Consider the following 17,134-nt stretch of genomic DNA (forward strand, 5'->3'; position numbering starts at 1 on the left):
ATTCCAAGGTCTCTTTGTTCAGCAGCACTCCCCAAGACCTTACCATTAAATGTACAAGTCCTGACCTGATTTGCCTTTCTAAAATGCAGCACCTCACATTTATCTAAATTAAACTCCATCTGCCACTCCCTTGCCCATTGACCCATCTGATTAAGGACACGTTGTACTCTGAGGTAACCTTCGCTGCCCACAACACTTCCAGTTTTGGTGTCATCTGCAAACTTAGTAACCATACTTCCTATATTCTCATCCAAATCATTTATATAAATGACAGAAAGTAGTGAAGCCAGCACCAAACCTTGTGGCTGGTCACAGGCCTCCAGTCTGAAAACCAACCCTTTTACCACCACCACCCTCTGTCTTCCACCTTCTAGTCAGTTCTGTATCCAAATAGTGAGTTCTGCCTCTCTTCCTTGTGATCTAATTTTGCTAACTAGTCTACCATGAGGAACCTTGTTGAACCCCTTACTGAAGTCCATATAGATCATGTCCATTGTTCTGCCCTCATCAATCCTCTTTGTTACTTCAAACAAAATCAATCAAGTTAGTGAGACACAATTTCCCACACACAAAGCCACCTTGACTAACCTGAATCAGTCCTTACCTTTCCAAATACAAGTAAATCCTGTCCCTTAGGATTCCCTCCAACAACTTGCCCACCACTGATGTCAGGCTCACTGGTCTATAGTTCCCTGGCTTTTCCATACCACCTTTCTTAAATAGTGGCACCACGTTAGCCAACTTCCAGTCTTCCAGCACCTATCAGCATGGCTATCAGCAAGGGGCCTAGCAATCACTTCCCTAGCTTCCCACAGAGTTCTAGGTTATACCTGATCAGGTCCTGGGGATTTATTCACCTCTGTGCGTTTGAAGATATCCAGCACCACATCACTGGAACGTGGACATTTTTCAAGATGTCGCTCTTTATTTCTGCATGTTTTGTATCTTCCATGTCCTTCCCCACAGTAAACATTGATGCAAAATACTCATTCAGTATCTTCCCCATCTCCTGCGGTTCCACACACAGCCTGCCTTCTGATTTTTGAGGGGTCCTATTCTCTCCCGAGTTACCCTTTTGTCCTTAATGTATTTGTAGAATCTCTTTGGATTCTCCTTAGCCCTTTTTGCCAAAGCTATCTAATGTCCCCTTTTTGCTTTCCTGATATCTCTGTCAAGTATACTCAACTTCCTTTACATTGTTCTAGGGAATCACTCGATTTCTGCTGACTGTACCTGTCATATGCTTCCTCCTTATTGTTGACCAAAACCTCAATTTCTATAGTCACCCAGCATTCCCTAAACTTTCCAGCCTTGCATTTCACCCTAACAGGAACATTCTAGACTATCATTGTCTCATTTTTGAAGGCTTACCATTTTCCAGCTGTCCTTTTATCTCCAAATATCCACCCCCAATCAACTTTTTAAAGTTCTTGGCTCATACCATCAAAATTGGTCTTCCTCCAATTTAGAAAATTAACTTTTAGATTCAGTATATCCTTTAGCATCACTATTTTAAAACAACAGAATTATGGTCACTGGCCCCAAAGTGCTCCCCCACTGACACCTCAGTCATCTGCCCTGCCTTATTTCCCAAGAGTATGTCAAGTTTTTTTACCTTACCTTGTAGGTATATCCATATACTGAATCAGAAATTTTCTTGTACACGCTTAACAAACTCCTCCTCATCCAAGCCCTTAACACCATGGCAATCCCAGTCTATATTTGGAAAGTTAAAATCCCCAACCATAACCACCCTTTTATTCTTACAGATAACTGAGATCTCCTTAGCAATTTGTTTCTCAATTTCCTGATGACTCTTGGTTTGCGGGGGGTCTATAATACAACCCAATAAGGTGATCATCCCTTTCTTATTTCTCAGTTCCACCCAAATAACTTCTCTGGGTGTATTCCCAGGAATATCTTCCCTAAATAGAGCCGTATTGTTATCCCTAATCAAAATCCCCAGTCCCCCTTCTCTCTTCTCCTCCTTTCAATCCTTCCTATCGCATCCATACACTGAAACACAAAATCTGCCAGCCCATCCCCGAGCCACGCCTCGGTAATTGCTATGATATCTCAATCCCACATTTCTAACCATGCCCTGAGTTCATCTGCCTTCCCTGTTAGCCTCACATTGAAATTAATGAAGTTTAATTTATCACACCTAATTTTTTCTCTACTTCGTTCCTACCTGCCTTGTCTGTTTGACTTACTCATTTACCCAACTATACCAGTCTCAGACTGATCTTCTTTGTCACTATCTCCCTGGGTCCCCTCCCTTCCCCCTACTAGTTTAATTCCTCCCAAGCAGTTCTAGCAAATCTCCTCGCCTGTATATTGGTCCCCTTCCAATTCAGGTGCAATCCGTCCTTCTTATCCAGGTCACTTCTACCAGAGAAGAGATTCCAATCATCCAAAAAAGTGAATCCTTCTCCCCTGCATCAGCTCCTCTGCCACGCATTCATCTGCTCTGTCCTCCTATTCCTACCCTCACCCAGTGGTTGTGGCACTGGGAATAATCCAGATATGACAACCCGTAAGGACCTACTTTGTAAATTCCTTCCTAACTTCCTACACTCTGTCCTCAGAATATTATACTTTTCTCTTCCTACGCCATTAGTTCCGATGTGTACAACGATCTCCTGCTGGTCTCTCTCCTTTGAGAATATTCTGCACTTTCTCTGAGATATCCTTGATCCTGGCATGAGGGAGGCAATACACCATTCTGATGTCTCGCTGTTGGCCACAGAATCATCTGTCTGTGCCTCTGACTAGAGAGTCCCCTATCACAATTGATTGCTTGGAACCTGAGTACCGCTCATTACATTAGAGCCAGTCTCAATACCAGAATCTTGCTTTTTGTGCTGCATTCCCCTAGGAGTCCATCACCCTCTACATTTTCCAAAACAGCATACTTGTTTGAGATGGAAATAGCCACAGGAGATTCCTGCACTAACTGCCTCCCTCTCCTACCTTTGCTGGAGGTCACTCATCTCCCCGACTGGCTCTTCAATTTATCTCCCTCCCTGCAACTGCCATCCATCAAACCCCTAGCTCCTGTAAAGTCTTTATTGCTTCTAACTGCCATTCCAACTGATCTACGTGGTCTGATAGGATTCGCAACTAAACACACTTCATGCAGGTATAATCATCAGTAACATGGAAACTCTCCCTAATGTTTAATAGTCACTTGAATTGTGTATCAATGGCTTTTTTAGAATTTAATTATCTACTTTGCATTTATGCTGTTAATTGCTCAAGAAACTTTGAAGTCCTCTTGTTTCTTGTCAGATGATAAACAACCTGATAAAACAGAGAAGGCTGTAAATGGTGAAGATAAAGGTGACTCAGGGATTGAAACACAAAACAGTGAAGGAAATGCTGACGAAGATGATACTTCAGGACCGAAATGTTATTACGACAAAACCAAATCTTTTTTTGACAACATTTCCTGTGATAATGAAACCAGGTATTTATTATTGCCAAAAATGGCAACCGTACATTTGTGCCAACTTAGCATTCTGATTTTCACAGTTGCATTTCCCTCCTGTAAATTTGAAAATTGCAAATTCAATGCGAGTGATATTACTGTAGAGGATACTGGAGGGGAAAAAAATTGTCTTGACATGAGAGGGATTTACACTCTGCATCTGCAATGCTAAGGTTAATAATGCCCTTCCATTAGAATTATCCATCTGCTCAACTACAGCAGAGCACAGATGGTGTCTGCATTAATTTGCAGTCCAGGTAGTGTCTCTTTGTTGGAGTTGAGAAGCCTTTAGAGGAGAAATAGTTTGAGAAGATGGCTTACCATCAAATTTTCATGTGCAACCGGGCTGGACAATAAGGGCGAGCCTTTGCAATGATGCTAATACCATGAGAATTGAGTTTTTTAAACTCTGTCTTTTGTTCAAATGCAAAATAATCAAATCAAAGAATATGGTTCCATAATATGCAAAATACATTCAGGTACAGATGTGGTCTAATTAAGTGGTTCAACAGACTTGGACTGAATGCCCTTTTTCTGTCATCAGTATGTACTGTTGATTTACATTTGGTGTGTATGCACTATAATTCTCTCGTTAGCTATTTCTCTTCCAGAGATCGGAGACCCACTTGGGCTGAGGAGAGGCGGATAAATGCAGAAACATTTGGAATACCACTGCGTCCGACACGTGGCCGCGGGGGCTTCAGAGGACGAGGAGGTTATGGATATCGGGGAGCACGGGGCCGTGGAGGAAGAGGGAACTATGGGCCTCCCCGTGGTGGTTATCGTGGAGGATTCAGAGGAGGGCGTGGAGGAGGCAGAGAGTTCTCAGACTTTGAATACAGGGTAACCTGATCCTTTGAAATTGCACTTTTTAAAAAGAAAATCTAAACCACAGTTTGGAACAAGTAGATGTGTGCAAATTGGAGATGGTGTGGAAGTTTTGCTTGCTTTGCTGAACTCCTGACTTAGCTTTTACTATAAGTGGGAGAGTGGAGGAGTCCAAAACTAAGAGACAGAAATAATAAAACCAAAGGGAATTCAGAGCCAAACGTCTTTATCAGATGAAATTCTGGACAAATAGAACTAGTAAGTTGAGGAGAAGAGCATAGGTTCATTTAAGGGCAAGGTAAATCATTAGATTCAGGAGAATGGAAGGGGACGATAACGTTGGTAAGCTCATATGGACCATGGTACCAAGCATGAACCTAACAAGACTACAGTTAGATGTGAAAGGCAATTGTCTCTCGGTCTACATTGTCAATGTTTCCTTATGTGTAGTACTCGAATGAGAGGTCCTAGTTTAGGATAAGGGATAGCAGATTTAAAGCAGAGATGAGGAGACATTACTTCTCTCAACAGTACGTGAATCTGTGGAATTCACTACTCGAGTGTGGTGGGTGCTGGGACATGGAGTAAATTTAAGGAGGAGATAGAAAGATTTTTAATCAGTAAGATGTTGAAGCATTATGGAGAGTTGGCAGGAAAGTGGCATTGAGGGCAAGATGAAATCAGCTATGTTCCTATTAAATGGTAGATCAGGCTCAAGGAGCTAAATAGTCCACTCATTCTCATGGTCCAGCAAGCTCTCAGAATAAGGGCAATTAGGAAATGGTAACAAATGCTAGTGTTCCTGTCAGTGCCCATATGTCAAGAAGCATTCAATGCACATAGTTGGGATGTCATGTTGAGGTTGTACAGGACATTCTGGAATACTGTGTCCAGTTCTTGTCACCCTATTACAAGGATGATATTATTAAACTGGAGAGGGTTCAGAAGAGATTTACCCAGGATGTTGCCGGGTATGGAAGGTTTGAGTTAGAAAGATAAACTGGATAGGCTGGGACAGGTTTAACTGGAATTTAGGAGGTTGAGAGGGGTGACCTTATAGAAGTTTAGAAAATACTGAGGGGGTATAGATAGGGTCAGTTGTCGTGTCTTCCCCCTAGAATGTGGGATTTCAAGATGATTGGGCATATTTTTAGGATGAAAGGTGTGATATATGGGGGAAATTTTTTTTACAAAGAGTGCTTCGTGTGTGGAATGAACCTCCTGAGGTGGTAGCTGTTGGTACAATTATGTTTAAAAGACATTTCGATAGGCACATGAATAGGAAAGGTCTGGAGGGATCTCGGCCAAGACCAGGCAGGTGGAACCAGTTTAGTTTGGGATTATATTCAGCATGGACTGTTTGGACTGAAGGGTCTCCTTCTGTGCTGTGTGACTCTGACTGGCAATTGAAATTAAAATGAGAAACACTGGAAATTCTAAGCAACTCTGGCAGCAGCTGTGAAGAGACAGTTAAAATTTCAGATCTCATAAAAGATCACAGACCTGGAGATTAACGCTCTCTACTGATGCTGCTTGACCTTCTTCGATGTATATCATGGACGGTCCTGAAATTGTGAATGATACTATTGAAATGCAAGATTGTTTTCAGAAGCTTTCATTAGTTTGATTCATGTCTTAATTGTTTTGACTTTGCTTGATGGCACAGCACTATTTTAGTCAACAATAAAACCTAAAAGCTGCAAATGGGTAAGTCAGTTAAAATTTGTCTTAAGCCCCAACTTAAAGATGTGTTCATTTTTTCTCTTCACAGAAGGACAATAAAGTTGCTGCATAGTATGCAAGCTGGATTTCCCAGAAAAAGGACTTTAGATCTACGCAGTCCAGAGAATTTGTTTAGTTTCAAACTTATTTTTGACAGCAAAAGTGAAGAAATTAATTTGCTGTACACCTGTCACCAGCACTGGTATTTATGTGCTTGACATCAAAAGGGGGAACACGCAATATCTTGTTGTGCAGAAGGTTCGTCTTTACAATGTTGAGCATTAAATATTCGTCTTTGAAATAGCAGAAGGAAATTTCTAAATGTATAGATACGACTAGTATGTTGGAGCTTTCCAGTATTTTTGCATTGATAACGAGAGTGATTTCTTATTACTGAAAATGTTTGATAAAAATGCTGTCAGTTGCAAGAAATACTGTATGCAGCTGACCATCTACTGTGATTGCAGTCTGACTGATACTTTACAGGAAGCTACATTGAAAGCTATTCAGATTTATTTTTTCCATGGAATGATAAAACTTAGCTTTAATCTGCGTAGGACAAAACATAATACTTAATGCGCGCTGGACTCTTTTTATTGAGAAAAAAATGGGATCAGAACATCTTTCATGACAGAAGACCCCAGAGATGCCTCTCCTGAGTCACAAAACTTTCTGGTGTCTGTCAACTGTTCTTCATTGTTTTATGAAACAGAATTTTTTCATTTCGAACAAAACAAGTTAAATTTGTAGCCTTTTTAAATTGAGTAAATTTAGTTCTGAAATATACAAAGCAAAAAGGGATCCAAAGAGGAAGAATTTTTGAATTTATATAGCCATGTGAAACTAACTTTGAACTTCACCATTGATATGTAATATATAGTGTATAGTTCATACCTTCACAAGGTCTTACCCATAAAATAGAGCTTGATCATATGAAATTAATTTTTTTGTCACTGTCATTTTTCATTTTCCATCTGGTTCTTTGCTACACTTATCACAATAATAAAGTAACTATACACTAAATATTATTGAAAAACTAAGTAATGTCAGTGAGTTTGAGGATGTAATTCAGCCACTTAGGTCTTTGTTCTATTGTTTCATAATATCCAAGTTGCTTGATCTGAATTACACTCTTATTACTTGCTGTGGATCTGATCTATTTACTTGAAATAAATTATAGACTTTGGACAGGTTGGGGAGCAGGTTTGGGGGGAGGAGGGTTGCACATTTGGATATTTGGCTTGAACTGATAACCCCAGGTAAACACAGGAGAACTAACTCCAGGCCTGGCTTATGATGACAGTGCCCCTCCCTCTGAGTATAATGCTTTGGAATAGTGTTAGAAAGGTTTGTGTTTTGCAGAGAGTGGGGTGGAAGCAATATGATTTTTGAGGGTCTCGGATGTGAGGGAATACCCTTCTCTTTACGGGCTACAGAACTCCCATCAGAGAAAAGTCAGCTAAAACATAACCCATCTAAGACTGCACTATAACCATTTTAGATTTGGTGAGATACAACCTTGATCAAGTGTCATTGACATACCATCAGAACAACACTTGCAAAAAAACCGCAGCAAATTACATTTAGCAGCAGCTCATTGACACTTTTCCGATTCTGACAAGCCATTTTCTTTTAAAGGATTAGTTCCAAATACAGTTGTGGGATTTCAGTTGATGCAAACTACTTTGACCAGTGATTGCTTGGTAAAATGCTGTGAAAATCCAAGCAGAGGCAGCAGATTGGTGATTATACACGACAGTTGTCAATATCTTTACATTGGTTATGAGTCTCCCTTGCTGTGTTCTAAATTAAACAAAACGCTACATATGTTATGAAGATATAACATTTCAGCACTTTTTCTCCCACTTTGAATGTTAACCACGTGCTGCTGTTGACTTGAACTAGAGAATTACAGCACAGTATATTTTGTTTCCCCCACTGATTTAACATGAGTTTTTTTTGCAATAATGAGAAATAAAAGGTTGTCAGAAAATTCAGCTGCTTGGTGTTATATTTCAAGGGACTGAATCTCTGCAGGCAAAATCAAATGAAGGTTTGAGCAGCTTTGGATTTGAGTCACAGAGTCTGACAGCTGGAAACAGACCCTTTGGTTAAACCAGTCCACTCCGACCATGTTCCCAAACTAAATTAGTCTCACCTACCTGCACTTGGCCCATATCCCTCCAAACATTTCTATTCATAAATTCATCAAAATATTTTTTAAATGCTGTAACTGTGTACCTGCATCCACCACTTTCTCTGGCTGTTCATTCCACGTGAAGCAATTTCTGTGTAAAAACAAAAAGTTGCCCCTCGTCTCCTCTCACCTTAAAAATATGAACTCCCCTACCCTCGGGAGTAGAGCTTCGACATTCACCTTGTCTATGCCCCTCATGAATTAGGGTAAGGAATATATGAAGTATTGAATTCATCTGCAATGAAAGGCTCTGATTAGGGAGTGGCAATGAAAATGCATCTGGTTTGAGCATGATGTGCCCTGCCTCCAAATTCACACTGTTCAGTTATTCTCACTGGATTGAATCACTGAAGATGGTACTTGGGTGTGAGGTGGGCGAGAATTCCTGATTACCCACTCTGCTGGGTTTGACGTGCTCGTGCCTATCAGGTGAAGAGTTGAAACTTGCACACCACAGCATTTACATGTGTGATTAGACCAATGAACTGCGCCTGGTAGACAAGAAGAGGGTGCTCTGGTCATGGAAAATGATCACGTTTCTACAGTTCGTCTGGGAGACCTGCTAATATTATGTTGTTTTGATTCACGAAGTGAGGTTTGACATTGGTTGTCTGAGGTTTGTGATTAAAGAAATGTAATATTTGGCCCTATATTGTCCCCATTCCCCCCCTCTGATTTGTAAGTCTTGCCAAATATAAAGTACCAATATACATTACATATTTTTTTTCCCAAATGTGTAAAAACCAAATATGTATGTAGGTATACGTGCTGATAATAAATCAAATCAAACTAGTGCAGACAGCATTTGCTGATTTCCATGCCTTCGAAACCAGTAACACCAATCCAGTGTGAACACCTTTTGGGAGAATTAGATGATACAGTGAGTTGCACTTTTTCAAGGTTTGGGTACAAAACCAAATCCCAAGCTTATGACTGGAATAACAGACTGCTGTTTGGTAACACTGCATTTGAAAATGTAAGTTTAGGTGATACCTTCTAGTTCCTGGAGGTCATGTTCTCATTGCCCCAGTGGCAGTCTCAATTGAGATGCTGGATGTGAAAATGGATAAAGAGCATGTTGATATACAGGTGACCAATGTAAGACTAAAGATCACGTAGAGGGTGCACTTAGATAGCATTGAACTGAACGTTTAGGAATTCTCAGAATAATTGCTTGGTAGATCAAAACTTTTAAAATTTTGCTGAAGAATGACACAAAATCAATTTTGATATTCTTAAAATAGAAAATTCAATATTAAAATACGTTTTCATTTCATTGCATTTTCATTCAATTAAAACAAACTTCAGCTGGGACTCCCGTTGTAATTGTGTTGGACCTTGATCATTGACTTATTTTTGGAGTGTTTAATTTGGTTTTTCAGTTTTCTTTTGCTCGATCCCATTTCCCCTCTGCTTCCAAAGCTCAAATTACCTGTAGATACAATATTTTTAAATCTTATTTATGGTGGTGACAGAGTGATATAGTGATGCTCCTTGCTCCTAGCATTTTGACTTTGATTTCCTTAGGTTTGTAATTGTTCTTCATTCTGTTTCTCAGCTCTAAACAAGGAAGTAGGTCTGCAACATATTTAATCTGGGATCAAGTTTGGCATTATTTCAGGGTACATTTGGTTCATTATGTGCTTTCAATTAGATTGTAAAATGTGCTCACAAATGTAATGTCGACAGGCAGGAGGCCAGAAGAACACAGCCAGCATCAGGAAGTAGAGAAGTCAATGTTTCAGGTATAACCCTTCTTCTGGACTGGAGTGAGTATAGGGGCTGCTGCAGATAAAGGGGGTGGTGGGGACAGGAGGTGGTCAAGTGGGGATAGCCCCTTTACCCTCAGCCCTGAAGAAGGGTTACACCTTCCTCCCTCGATAAGGATTTCAGTGAGTCCGTCTCTCACTGCACACCCCAGGTCATCTCCTCTGCACAGAACATTCCTGAAGAAGGGCATATGCCCGAAACGTCGATTCTCCTGTTCCTTGGATGCTGCCTGACCTGCTGCGCTTTTCCAGCAACACATTTTCAGCTTACATCTGAAACGTCAACTTCCCCACTTCCTGATGCTGCCTGTCTTGCTGTGTTCTTCCGGCCTCCTACCTGTCTACTTTGGATTCCAGCATCTGCAGTTTTTTTGTCACATTTTTTGATTTTGTTGTGAGATTTTAAAAACTGGAAGCTTTTAACTAAATGCCCAAACAGTGATCACATCCTGTGATGATTCATTCATGAAAATTGGGTTTAAATTTTTTACCATATTAAGACTTTTGTAAATCACAGAATGGATTAATTTATTGTTGGATGGTGTCTACAACACACAGGTACAAGCATGAGAAATTAATTTTAAGAATACTCAGAATTTGGATGTGAAATTCTGGATAAGACAATAAGACATAGGAGTGGAAGTAAGGCCATTCGGTCCATCGAGTCCACTCTGCCATTTAATCATGGCTGATGGGCATTTCAACTCCACTTACCCGCATTCTCCCCGTAGCCCTTAATTCTTGGATATTTCTTCACTTTTAGAATTCTAAGAAGCTTTTTAATATTCACATTTGCTGTTTGGATTCAGATGCAAATATATTACCCTATTTCTTTTTCCTGATGTAATACTTTTGAGGTATTTTGTCTCTTGTCCAAATAAAATTTTAAGCATAACTTTAAAAGGCTTTTATAGTGCAAGAGGTTTTACTTGTACATTCATTGGCTAGAGTCTGTAGGATTAGCAATGTAGATTTTCATGCTTGAATTGGAAACTAAGCTAAAATGTACTTTAAACTAAACTGTGCAGCTCAGTATAAATCTGTTGTTGAGGGCAAATATCTGTCACTATTCAGTAATATATTTCATTGTCATTGGCAAGTGAATTCCATTGAAATATGTTATAACACTCATGGTTCAAGGAAAAATTGAACATGAGTCTCTCACATCCACCTCCCCAACCACCTATTCACAGTAGAAGCAAACAAATCCTAAATCACGTAAGTTTTAAAAACTAGCAAATAGGATTGAAGACAATTCAGCAGGGGGAGACTGATTAATGAAATGTCCTATGGAACATGACTCTGGGAGGTCTGGAGGGGTTGCTGGGAGACTGGCAGTTTCCTTCGATGCAAAGCGGAGCCACTATTGATGGAGGTGATCATCAATGCAAAATGATGGTCAATGAGTTTGCTTTAATATAGATTTTTTTTAAATTATTTTTGTTTTAACTTTAGGGAAAAATGCATGTGGAGTTTGCATTGAAGGTGAACTATTAAGGATTGTTTGGGTGCAGGATCTACACTGAAATGTGTTAACTTTACAAGTTTTACTTTTGAGTTTCAATGAAGAAGCACCAGATCAGTGTAAAAATCCCATGCTTTCAAGTGTTTCCATGACAGCAGCAATGACAGAATAGCATTCAAATATGTGGAATGGAAAGTATGAAAGTAGTTACACATTGTCTAATTTTTACGGTGCTTTATTTTTCCTGGAATGGTCCCCACAAGCCTTACTGATCTCAAGATGGAAAATCAACCCACAATGTATATAAGAATCTGAGTGCTAAAAGCCTTCTCACATTGGTGCACGTTTGTGGGTTGAAGTTAGGATTGAGTAAATGAACCTCGTTCAAGTGGCAAGTAAAGTAGGGTTGAAATTGTGTTTTATTTTTAAAAACCGACTTGAATTTTTAAAATATCTGTATATTATAGCCATCTGTTCAATTCTTTTTGAAGTGCTATTGGACGCTGAGACGCTTAAGCACTACTAATGGAAAAAGACTACTATACCTGTGGCTGAATTTTATAATTCCTCCATTACCAATGCTTTGAGCTTCCTTTTTGATGACCTTTAGTCGTTATTTGTAACTAGACCAACATCTTTTGGGAGAAAAGTGGCAGAAGAGAGTTTCTCATTTGCTTGGCCATCAGTTTTTAGTAACTTCTATTCTTATTGAGTATTGAAGTTCCATCAGAGAAGACAAAGTGCACTTGAAGTTCTGAGTCAAATAGGCCTTCTGGCTACACTTCTATTGGACAGGTAGTGAATCATTTAACCAAACATTAACATGCTATTCTGTGCTCTCAGTGGCCCCTGGCAGGAAGATCCATTTGAGAAATAGAAACTAGATATTGGAATTTTTTTTGAGGAGACCAGGAAAAAGAAATTTTGATAGATTTGGAGGTGTTTGTAAATTTCATGCAGTGGTCAGAGAGAGGTACCAAACCAATTTTTTAAAAATTATGTATAAGTTCAAATCTAAGGCATGATCAAGTAGTAATATTTAATTTCATGTATTGTTCTGCCACAACAGAGGTTACAGTGTTGTGTTTTGGTAGCAAGGTTGCAAGTTCTTTTGTATGCACTTGCTTATGAAACATGAGTACTGTTTCAGATCCATCTCATTTGCCCTGCAACCACCCCACCTCCAAGCTCCGCTCCTGGCCAGGCCCAGCTGTGATAGAAATAAATCTTGGATTTTTCAGTTTTTTTTAGAAATGGAAATTAGTGAACAAGTTTTGACCGAAAAGCATTGATGAAAGCTCATAAGGATTTTTGATGAATTGTACCTGTGTATCTATGTATGTATTTCAAACATCTTATTAATAAAAAGAAACTGAACAATAAGTTGAATGTGTGGATTTTCTAGCAGAATTCCTTATCCAGAATGCTATATTGGAATGTCAATACTTTGGAAATATGATCACATTTCCTTTGGAGACTTGGAGATGTACAGCATGGAACCAGACCGTTTACTCCAACTTATCCTTGCCGACAAAATATCTGAAATAAATCTAGTCCTATTTGCTAGCATTTAGCCTATATCCCTATGCAGACACCTTTGAAACGTTGTAACCTCCACCACTTCTCTGGCAGCCCTAGTTTAGGGCTCCCCCACCTTGGGGAAAATACTTTGTCTATTTAACCTATCCATTTTCCTCGTGATTTTACAAACCTATATAAAGTCACCCCTCAGCCTCTGATGCTCCAGGAAAAACAGCCGCAGCCTATTCAGACTCTCCCTGTAGCTGAAACCTGCCGATTCTTGCACAATTCTTGTAAATCTTTTCTGAATCCTTTCAAGTTTCAAACATCCTAAGGCAGAGAGAACAGAATTGAATGCTGTCTTCTAATATTGGCCTCCCAACCCTTCTACTCAATGCATTGATGAAGAAAGACCAGCATAGCAAACATCTTCACTACCCAATCTACCTGTGACTCTACATTCAAGGAATTATCAACCTGAATTCCAAGACACTCCCCAGGATCTTACCATTAAGTGCTGCCCTGATTTGCCTTTCCAAATGCAGCACTTCACATTTATCTAAATTTCATCTGCGACTCCTTGGTCCATTTGTTTAAGATCCCATTGTACAATGAGGTAACCACCTTTGCTGTCTACTATAGTTCTTGATCTCATCGTAGAATCATGTAGCACAGAAAAGAGACTAGTTGAGCTTGTTACCTTACCCATAGCCTTGCAAGCATTTCTTTCCCAAAGTATTTATCAGATCCATTTTGAAAGTTGCAATGAATCTGGTACAACCACTTCCTTATTAGGCAGCACATTTGAGATCATAACTTGCAGCAAGTTGCTTTTGAACCCATCCCCATCTTTCTCCCAATTCCCTTACATCTGTTTTCATATTCTTAGGAGTGAGTTACAGAGCCTTACCATATTTTAGGTCATGAGGTTCTGAATGATTTTATTTGTTCAGCTAGTAATGTCAGCCTCCAAATTGGAACCTGATGCTAGTTTTCCTAATGAAGGAGTTGCTTCCTATTTTAGACATCAAAAAAAAGGCAGGCTTTATGCTACACCTCTTCATAATTCTTCACTGAACTGCTGTGTGTAGGTGAACACAACAGCTTTATTTGCTCATAGTAAGATTCCACAAATTACAAATGAGAGGAGTGACCAGAAACTCAACCTAACCTTAAAACCCCTTCAGCAACTTCAAAAGAATTACAAAATTAATAAAAATTTTCAATGAGCCAAGTCCTGTGCTCTGAGAACCAGTAGTCTTGGTGACTGTTTGACAAGGGCTCAGTAATGGATTGGAATGAGCATAGAACAGATGGTGCAGAAGAGGCCTTTGGCCCATTGAGTCTGCATTAAGAAAAAGCTAAATCTATATTAATACGACTTGCCAAATTTGGCACATGGCCTTTGTGATCTGCCTGTATTGCTTGCAAGACGAAGCTTTTCACTGTGCCTTGGTACACGTGACAATTCAATTCTACGACATTAAGCATTCATCCAAGTAAGTTTGAAGTTTCTCACCTTAACTACCATCCCAAGAGTAGTTGAGGGAAATCCCAAATGTTGAGAATTTAAGCAAATTGAATATTTCAAATGGAGACCCATTCTCAATGATCAACATTAATTTCCTGTGTTTATTTTTCAACACAAACAAAAATTAGGAACACAAGGTGGCCACTTGGCCCATTTGAAACTGATTGACCATACAATATGGTCATGACTGACAATCCACTTCAGTGCTCTTCCCATCTTCCTTTTCCCCCCAAGAACTGCTCTTAGGATACATTCAATGTTTTGGGCTCAACCATTTTCTGTGGCAGAGACTTCCACAGGCTTATCACTCTGTGTAAAGAAATTTCTCCTCATCTTAATCCTAAATAGCCTTCCCATATCCTTCAACTGTGACCTCTGGTTCTGGACTTCACAATTATAGAGTCATAGTGATGTACAGCATGGAAACAAACTCTTTGGTCTAATTCATCCATGCTTATATCCTAAATCTAGTCCCATTTGCTAGCATTTGGCCCATATCTCACTAAACCTTTGCTTTTCATGTACCCATCCAAATGCCTTTTAAATGTTGTAATTGTACACCTTCCTCCACTTCCTCTGGCAGCTCAATCCAAACACACCACGCTCTGCATGAAAACATTGCCTCTTAGTTACCTTTCAAACGTTTGGATCCACCTTGCCAGCTATTGAGGATCCCTTGAGCTTTCAGGTTTTTGAGTTTAGATTAGAGTGGTGCTGGAAAAGCACAGCAGTTCAGGCAGCATCCGAGGAGCAGGAAAATCGACATTTTGGGCAAAAGCCCTTCATCAGGACGAGAGGCAGAAGGGTGGAGAGGGGGGCAGGGTTCCTCGGATGCTGCCTGAACTGCTGTGCTTTTCCAGCACCACTTTAATCTAGATGCTGGTTTCCAGCATCTGCAGTCATTGTTTTTACCTAGGTTTTTGAGTTTCCCAGGTGGGACCTGTTTAAGCCCTTACTGAAATCCATATAAACTACATCAATGGCTCTACTCTCGTCCACACACTTGATCACGCCCTCAAAAAATTCAATGAGATTTGTCAGGTCTGACCTCCCTCAGACAAAGCATGGAGATGAATTATTAAGAATTTTCACCATATGATTCCCTACCACTGATCAGACTTGCTGGTCAGAAATTCTAATAGGATGGAACAGGATACAGGGAGGACATTCCCAATGGCAGGGATTCTAGAGCCATGGGTGTCAGGCTAAGGATACAGAGTAAGCCATTTAGGACTTTGAGCAGAGCTATATTCTGAGTGTAGTGAGCCTGGAAATCAGTTCCATTCCCTGTGCAGCATATACGATCTTCAATTGTCTTTATGAGTTGTGTCCTGCAGTGGTCACTTCTTAGGATGCCTGTGATGACTTGCGCTTCTTAGAGATGATCTTCAATCTGAATTGATATAGTCAAGATTTCTTGGGACCAGAATTGGTATGCGGCAGAGTTAAGCACAGCATGCATTTCACAGTAGTAATTACAGATAGAATATAGAACAGGAAGTAGCCCTTCATCTCACTGTGTCTGTGCTGACCATGATGCCATTCTAAACTAATCCTATCTGCCTGCACACTGTCTCTATTCCACTTTTCATTGCCTGTTCAGGTGTATCTAAATGTTTCTTAAATGTTGCAATCAGATCTGTTTCTACCACCTTCCCTGGCAGTGTATTCTGGGCACCTGCCTCTACTCTCGGCATAAAAGCTTGCCTTGCACATTTTTAAACTTTCCTTCCCCTTGCCTTAAAACTATGGTCCCTAGAATTTGATATTTCTTCCCTTAGCAAGAGACTTTGACAATGCATCCTATCCCATGCCTCTTATGTTATACACTATGTCCTTGACAAGTACGTACCTGTCAGGCAGGGAGGAAGTAGTTGCATGAGGGAACCATGGTTTACTAAAGACGGAGCTCTTGTCAAGACAAAGAAGGCTTATGTAAAGATGAGACATGGAGGCTCGGTTCGAATGCTTGAGTGTTACAAGTTAGCCAGGAAGGACCTTAAGAAAGAGCTAAGAAGAGCCAGGAGGGGACATGAGAAGTCATTGACGGATAGGATCAAGGAAAACCCTAAAGCTTTCTATAGGTATGTCATTCTGGGAAGCCAGGGAGGAGATTGTAGAGCCTTTGGCTTTGATCTTTATGTCGTCATTATCTACAGGAATAGTGCCAGAAGACTGGAGGATAGCAAATGTTGTTCCCATGTTAAACAAGGGGAGTAGAGATAACCCTGGTAATTATAGACCAATGAGTCTTACTTAGTTTGTGGGTAAAGTGTTGGAAAAGGTTGGAAGAGTTAGGATTTATAATCATCAGGAGAGGAATAAGTTGATTAGGGATAGTCTGCATGGTTTTGTGAAGGGTAGGTCATGCTTCAAACCTTATTGAGATAGTGATTAAACAGGTGGATGAAGGTAAAGCGGTTGATGTGCTATATCCCGCACCTCCGCCCTCAGACCCAACCCCTCCAACCGCAACAAGGACAGAACGCCCCTGGTGCTCACCTTCCACCCTACCAACCTTTGCATAAACCAAATCATCCACCGACATTTCCGCCACCTCCAAACAGACCCCACTACCAGGGATATATTTCCCTCCCCACCCCTCTCCGCC

The 17,134-nt window shown here is 40.2% G+C and overlaps 1 protein-coding gene and 1 long non-coding RNA gene across 5 annotated transcripts in view; both read left to right on the forward strand.

The window, feature by feature from the left end:
- Positions 1 to 8,033, forward strand: part of LOC122558193 (protein LSM14 homolog A-like) — a 93,055-nt gene extending 85,022 nt beyond the window's left edge. For 2 of the 4 annotated variants that reach the window (XM_043706512.1, XM_043706514.1), the window contains 3 exons: positions 3,292 to 3,469; positions 4,102 to 4,333; positions 6,090 to 8,033. In XM_043706512.1, the coding sequence (XP_043562447.1) occupies positions 3,292 to 3,469; positions 4,102 to 4,333; positions 6,090 to 6,113 (434 nt within the window). In that variant the 3' untranslated portion in view covers positions 6,114 to 8,033. Of the gene's footprint in view, positions 1 to 3,291; positions 3,470 to 4,086; positions 4,334 to 6,089 lie in introns of all 4 variants that reach the window. The other 2 variants (XM_043706511.1, XM_043706513.1) reach the window with 1 other exon arrangement.
- Positions 8,034 to 10,296: 2,263 nt separating this feature from the next.
- The window catches only part of LOC122558196, a 14,990-nt gene continuing 8,152 nt past the window's right edge, over positions 10,297 to 17,134 (forward strand). Inside the window, exon 1 of the long non-coding RNA XR_006314066.1 lies at positions 10,297 to 10,849. This is a non-coding gene — a long non-coding RNA (uncharacterized LOC122558196). The remainder of the gene's footprint in view (positions 10,850 to 17,134) is intronic.

This window comes from Chiloscyllium plagiosum, chromosome 17, assembly GCF_004010195.1.
Source record: "Chiloscyllium plagiosum isolate BGI_BamShark_2017 chromosome 17, ASM401019v2, whole genome shotgun sequence".
Lineage (NCBI taxonomy): Eukaryota > Metazoa > Chordata > Chondrichthyes > Orectolobiformes > Hemiscylliidae > Chiloscyllium > Chiloscyllium plagiosum.